Here is a 7,356-nt window from a genome sequence, read left to right as displayed (position 1 = left end):
GATGGGATGGCAGCTGAGAATCTGTTCTGTTTCTCCAACTCCTTCTCCTTCCTTAGACCTGGAACAAGTCCTGAACCAAGAAGGGATCTGAAGTGGTCCAGGCTCAGGTTGCGGTGGGGAGGCTCAGGGCAGGGCTGTCAGAGTGCACCCTCTCCCAGAGCTCTGTGTGAGGAGGTCTCAGAATGGTGCCCAACAATATGGACTCCCTTTCTATCTCAATTTATCCTCCATGCTACTTTCCTCTGACATCTAGGTATAATAATTTCCTTTTGGATAAGTACCCAGAAGTGGAATTACTGGATCATATGGTAGTTCTAAATTTTTTGAGGATCCTTCACACTTTTTTTGTCAGAATTTTCTTGAGTGGTGACTGGCCCCCTGTCATGTGCTCTGTGGGGGTTTTCCCATCTCACTTGATTGGGGGAGGACAATGGAGTTAGAGGAACTAATGCTTCTGTTTTTAGAAGAAAGTACATAGCTGGTGATAGTTCTTCCTGCCTCCTCTTCCTTTGCACCACTGTTTCTCCTGTTACGAGCAGGCAGTGGAACTCGGTTAGAAGGTAAGCCTGGGCTTCCTGGCCAGCACTCTCTTGAAGGCTGCTTTCACTTCCTGGTTCTTCAGACTGTAGATGAGAGGGTTTAGCAACGGGGTCACCACACTGTACTTCACAGAGAGCACTTGTTCCAGGGCTGAGCCAGATGCTGGAGTCATGTACCTTGAAGGGAATGGCACAGAGGAGTAAACTGAGCTCAGAACAATGGCCACAATACTGTTGGCAGGCATGGTCCATCCCATCCCAGAGTCTCTGCAAAGTGGGTCCTCAGAGCTGAATTGACTATCAGTGGCAGCAGCATCTAGATATAACTATATGATCACTGAGAAGTCAATCATTTCCACCTTCATATGCCTCCAAACATGAGTTCTCTTATGCAGAACATTATAAGGGCTGCCCTGAGAAAAAGAAAGTTCTGTAGCACATCAAGGGCTGCAGATTAGAAAAAAACTAATAATTTCATGCATTTCTGTAGTACTTCACATGCTTCAAAACATCTTTTCTTAATAGTTATTATAAAGATATGAGGATTTTTTTCTCTTCTTTTCCCTGTATATACAATTTATGTTCTCATCCTGTGAGGATTGTTTCTGGCAAAAGTGTATGCTTCTCTAATTATACTGTCATTGTTCCCAACATTTATGGCTCTGGGAATTATCTTCAGTCATGGCACATTATTTTATTTTATTTATTAAAAAAATTTTTTTAATGTTTATTTTTGAGAGAGACAGAGACAGAATGCAAGTGGGTTAGGGGCAGAGAGAGGGAGACACAGAATCCAAAGCAGGCTCCAGGCTCTGAGCTGTCAGCACAGAGCCTGACGTGGGGCTCGAACTCACAAGCTGTGAGATCATGACCTGAGCTGAAGTCCTTTGCTCAACCGACTGAGCCATCCAGGTGCCCCATGGCACATTATTTTATATAATGCTTATTGGAACAAACATTTGTCCTTTTAGGTGCATTTTTCTTTGGCTTAGTAAAGAAGCCAAGCGTGGAAAATAAAAATGTGCTAAGCACAAGATATTAATCTAAAATAATAAGAATAAATCTTGGGGTGCATTTTATTAAGTGTCACTGGGAGTATTTCCCAAAGAAACATTAATTTTTTTGTGTGTGTGCTAGAGTGCCATCACCATTGGAATGTTCTTTGTGGGTTCTGGTGTGCTTGATTTAAAAAGATATTCATTTTACTGTCATTATTCTTCATCTATCCCTCCTAACATTTCTGTGAAGTAGGTAGGAGAAATCTTATTGTCTCCTTATGGCATATGAGGAAAAACAGGCAGAGAGAGATAAAGAGATTTTCCCACAGTCTCAGGTGAGCTCTTCTTGACTATTCCTTATCATCCTTTTCCACCCTTGCCTTCTCTCCAAGTAACAAGCAGGTGAGAAAATATGGAGCAATTTGTACAAATCCATCTCCAGTTCAGTGGATACCATGGACCATTAATTATTCTGCTCCTAGTAGGTGAGGACTTGTCAGCTAGAGCTGTTTATGTGTGAGAGAAGCATGGTAGGAAAGAGCATGAGGTTTGAAATCAGTGGGACTTGGTTTATATTATGGCTCCATTACTAACTTGTTCTGGAACATTTGAGAAGTCACCTGGTTACTCTTGAAACTCAGGTTCCTTACCTGAAAGTGAGGTTAATAATATTTCTTTTCTCTACATACTAAAATTGAGCTTGAGCCACGTAAAAGCAGTTCAGAGACATCATCTTCCAGTAGGAAAGAAAGATGTCATCTGTTTCAAGAATTGTATGTTTTATTTATTTATTTTTTTGCCTAGCGCTGAATAATAATCTACCAAGGACTGTCTGATTTCCTTTTGAGAACTATTAATCATAGGTTAGTGAAAGTAGGAAAGTCTCTAGTCCTTGTATAAGCTCATCTTTCAGACTTAGACAATTGAGACCTGAGAAAGAAAATGGACTTTTTTATAATTCACACAGCTAGTCCACAGCAGAACCAGAACTAGAACCTAAGCCTTCTGAATTCCAGTATAGTAATTTTCCTGCTCCTTTGCAATGCCCTGTTCTACAGACCAAAGCCACTTTAGGGCAAGGGATACTCTACATTTACATTTAGGAGATATAGTATGATATACCTGAAAACTCCTGAACCATAAAAGATGGTGACCACAAGAAAATGAGAAAAGCAGGTGGAAAAGATCTTCCTCTGACCCGTGGCAGAGTTGATCCCCAGGGCTGTCATGATGATACAGGTGTAGGAGCCCAGAAACAGGACAAGGGTGCCAAGGCCCAGGACCACCATGGTGGTCAGGATGAAGGCAATGCTAATGTAAGGGTCAGAACAGGCCAACAGGAGGACTGGGGGAAGCTCGCAGGCAAAACTGTGGACAAGATTGGGGCCACAGAAATGCTGCTGATCCAGAAGGATGCTGTTAACCAGGCCTGTCCCCACTCCTATGGCCCAGGATGCTCCCACCAGGCCAGTACATACCTTCCTGTTCATGGCCACCACATACAACAGTGGGTGGCATACAGCGTGGAACCAGTCATAGGCCATGACTGAAAGGAGGCAAGCTTCAGTGGCCCCAGAAAATATGACCAAGGAGATCTGGGTAAAACACTCAAGGGGGGATATATTCTTCCATTTGGAAAGAAGGTTCTCTAAAAGTGTAGGTACAATGATTGAGGAATAGAAAGCATCCAGAAAGGAGAGGTGACTCAGGAAGAAGTACATGGATGTGTGGAGGTGGGAATCAGCCCTGATCACCAGTAGCATCGTCAGGTTTCCCATCAGGGTCAGAAGGTAAATCCCCAGGAAGAGCACAAAGAGCAGGGCCTGGATATGAGGGTTGTTGGATAGTCCTAAGAGAACAGATGTAGTGACTGTGGTTATGTTGTTACCAACTTCCATGGAGCATTTAAGTTCCCCTTCAGAGGGGCAAGAATGGAGAAGAATGATCAAATGAGTTATCAGACTTAGAGCATGCCTGGGGATGAGGCATTGGGAGTAAAGCTTCACGGCTCATCAGCCCTTCCTGGCTCAGGGTAGGACGCTATTGGCCAAGGTGGAGAAGGTAGAAAAGAAGAGCATAGACAATCAGACCTAGAAAGGAAAGAGAAGAGAACAGAGATCATCCAGACTGGAGAAAGAAAGGAAGCCAGTTGGGAATGGACTCCAGAGCATTGAGAAGTACTATTCTCCAGTTCCAGAAGGAAATGAACTCAAACCACAGGAAGGCTCTGATCAGCACAGTGAATAAGTGATGAACATTTGGACTGACTATGTGGCTGAAAGATCATGATGAATGAGTGATTGATAGGGATATTGTGATACCTAATGATGGTGCAAGACCTTTCTCTGCCCCAGTAAGTTCATGAGTAAGTCACTTGAGTTTCTTATTAAAAAAAAAAAATCTGGGCAGGGGGTACCTGTTTGGCTTAGTTGGCTAAATGTCTGACTCTTGATTTCAGCTCAGGTCATGATCTCATGGTTCATGAGTTTGAGCCCCATACTCTGTCCTGACAGTGTGGAGCCTGCTTGAGATTCTGTCTCTCTTTCTCTCTCTGCCCCTCCCCTGCTCTCTCTCTCTCTCAAAAATAAACATTTTAAAAATCTTGGAAAACTAGATGGTTTCTAGTGTCCATTCCAGCTTAGAAATTCTAAAGATTTCGGGGCACCTGGGTGGCTCAGTTCGTTGAGCATCCGACTTTGGCTCGGGTCATGATCTCGCGGTTCGTGAGTTTGAGCCCTGCATCAGGCTCTGTTCCGACAGCTCAGAGCCTGGAGCCTGCTTCAGATTCTGTGTCCTCCTCTCTCTCTGCCCCACCCCTGCTTGTGCTCTGTCTCTGTCTTTCAAAAATGAATAAACATAAAAACAATTTTTTTAAAAAAATAAAGAAATTCTAAAGATTAAAAAAAAAAAAGCAATCCTAGGGGTGCCTGGGTGGCTCAGTTGGTTAAGTGCCCAACCGGCTCAGGTCATGATCTTGCAGTTTGTGAGTTTGAGCCCCATGTTGGGCTCTGTGCTGACAGCTCAGAGCCTGGAGCCTGCTTTTGATTCTGTGTCTCCCTCTCTTCCTGCCCCCCACCCACTCATGCTCTCTCTCTCTCTCTCAGAAATAAATAAAAAGTTTTTAAAAAAGCAATTCTAAAGATTAAAGGACAACTTCCTTGGGTATTACTGGTACTAAATAAAAATCCTTTCTTCCCTTCTGTGTCAACCCAAGCAGAAGTGGCACACAAATGTTCTGATTTTATGGAAGCCAGGCAGGAGGAAGCCCTCAAAATGGAGGTGAGGGTTGTGCACATCAGCTACTCCAAGGTCTTCCCATTCCAGGGTTTCTGTGAATCCATATTGTCTACTGTTTGTTCTGTAATCTCAGTACTTAGCATGTAAGTCCATGAAGACTGTGCTACTCTCTGAGTTGGTACCAGGAGATTTGGATAAAGCCAAGTCAATCTTGGACCATCTTCTGTGCATCACAGGGATGGTAAATGCCAATGAGAGTGAGAGAGAGAGAGAGAGAGAGAGAGAGAGAGAGAGAGAATGCAAGAACACTGAGAACAAGAACACCTGGTAAAATGTACAGTGATAGGGTTTGGTCTAGACCAGAACAAGGTATACTTGTCACCTTCACCTTTCTCTTTGATGGATAACTCAGGAAGGTGATAAGTGAGGATCTGATCTCTCTGTTCATGGTTTGACACTCACAGGTTCCCAGAGTGGGTAGTTTTAGGAGAAGATGTATATGAATGAGAAGGAGATTTGTCTTTACCTGGGCACCCTAGGCCAACAAGTGATGCTCTCAATGGGTGATACTGAATGGCATCCTTCCAACACTAGAGCAAAAGCCCCAGATATGGCTAGGGCTTCTGTGGGCTTCCCTCAACTTTGTCCTTCCTTTAGAAGATTCAGGAGTGGAACTTCCTAGCAAGGAAACATTCCTATAGTCTTCTGTCCAAGGGGAAGCCTTCTTAACTCTGCTTCCCATATAACAATGACCAGAGGGACTTGATCTTGACTCTAGACTTTGGAGAGTGACAGAGCTCCCTGGAGAGGCCCTTAAGTAGGAGGCCTGCTCTGAATGTGAATGAGTTCTCCTGGGCCAACTATTCTTCCTCTGAATTACTCTTGTTTCAGTGGGTTGCATCATACACGATGGGACCTAGGGTGGCCAATAATGTCTACAGATAAAATAAGGAATTCTAAGGATTCCTAGTGCAAAAACTTGGAATTTCCTGTCTGCCTCCCTTCGTCTTTCCTTCCTTCTCATTTCATTATGTTTTAAATCATATTTATGATTATACAAATAAGATTATGATAAAAGATAGAAAATGAAAAAGATACTGAAGATATATTGAAAATGAAAGATATTAAAGATATTTTAATGATAAAAGAAGAAAATAAGGATTCATCATGTCATCCAAAATTATTTTATTTACTGTAATTCAAATAAAATCCAAATAGATTAAAAACTTTAAGACAAATTTTAATTGTGGCAAAACCTTTTTATTGTAAACAAGTTTAAACATATAGAGAAGTAGAAAGAACAGTTTATTGACCTTTCTGTATCCATCATCCAGTTTCAATAATTATCAGCTCCTTGACTGCTCTCCAGCTTTGGTCACATTGAGCTGGAAAATGTGGTCTCTGCATTATATGAACAGTCATGTGTCTAAAACATGGGAAAGTTCTATTACTGAAAGGTAGAAGAAAAGGGCAGTACTGAGGACGGATGATCACTCTTTGCCATGGATGAGGATTGAATGGTGATTGACTAAGTTCCCAGGAAATAACAAAGCAACAATATATAAGGAACTGGCGCCTTTCATTTGGGACCACCCATACGTCTCTGGACTTAAGAGAAAAATAATCTTTTATTTTGTCTGAGGCACTGCATTTGAAGATCTCTTCTATAACAGCTTAGCCTTTATCTTCCTAAAATAGATTTCATAACTAACCCAAATTGTCTCCAATGTCCCACCACCTGCACATACATTTCAAGGAAACAGAGAAAGAACTTACAATTTTCTCCAATGTCCCACTATCAAAAATAAAGCTGCAATAACCCCCTTTTCTTTTTTTGCCTTCAGGAGCATATTTATTGTGTTTGAGATAATACATCAAGTTGCTCTCTGAGCTACATAGGGTAAAAGGAAGTTTTCTCATTATAAACTGACAAAGGTAAGAGGTAAAACATTTTTCACAACAGCATGAGCCACATACTCAGAAAAAGATTCTGTTTAATACAAATAACAGAATTTCTAGTCATCTAAGGCTACTTTTATAACTTAATACAGATAGGGGAGCCTGGGTGGCTCAGTCAGTTGGGCGTCCAACTTTGGTTCAGGTCATGATCTCGCGGCTTGTGGGTTCGGGTCCTGCATCAGGCTCTGTGCTGACAGAGCCTGGAGTCTGCTTTGGATTCTGCGTCCCTCTCTTGCTCTGCCCCTCCCCCGCTTGTGCGCGCTCTCTCTCTCTGTCTCTCTCTCCTCTCAAGAATAGATAAACATTGGGGCGCCTGGGTGGCGCAGTCGGTTAAGCGTCCGACTTCAGCCAGGTCACGATCTCGCGGTCCGGGAGTTCGAGCCCCGCGTCAGGCTCTGGGCTGACGGCTCGGAGCCTGGAGCCTGTTTCCGATTCTGTGTCTCCCTCTCTCTCTGCCCCTCCCCCGTTCATGCTCTGTCTCTCTCTGTCCCAAAAATAAATAAACGTTGAAAAAAAAAATTAAAAAAAAAAAAAAAGAATAGATAAACATTAAAAAAAATACAGATAATAAATTAGGCTAAAATGCACTTTAATATTTGGTAGACATCAGGAACTTTAGTACA

General features: G+C 42.5%; 1 protein-coding gene across 1 annotated transcript; it reads right to left on the bottom strand.

Moving 5' to 3' along the window:
• Positions 1–553: 553 nt before the first annotated feature.
• On the bottom strand, positions 554–3,435 carry LOC115518696 (olfactory receptor 8S1-like). Its single transcript, XM_030322253.1, has 2 exons — positions 2,660–3,435; positions 554–716 (listed from the first exon to the last, which is right to left on the bottom strand). Exons 1-2 carry the CDS (start codon positions 3,433–3,435, stop codon positions 554–556), a joined length of 939 nt encoding a protein of 312 aa, XP_030178113.1.
• Between the last annotated feature and the right edge of the window lie 3,921 nt (positions 3,436–7,356).

The sequence above is a fragment of the Lynx canadensis genome, chromosome B4 (assembly GCF_007474595.2).
Source record: "Lynx canadensis isolate LIC74 chromosome B4, mLynCan4.pri.v2, whole genome shotgun sequence".
NCBI lineage: Eukaryota > Metazoa > Chordata > Mammalia > Carnivora > Felidae > Lynx > Lynx canadensis.
This window is presented reverse-complemented; position numbering and strand designations above follow the sequence as displayed.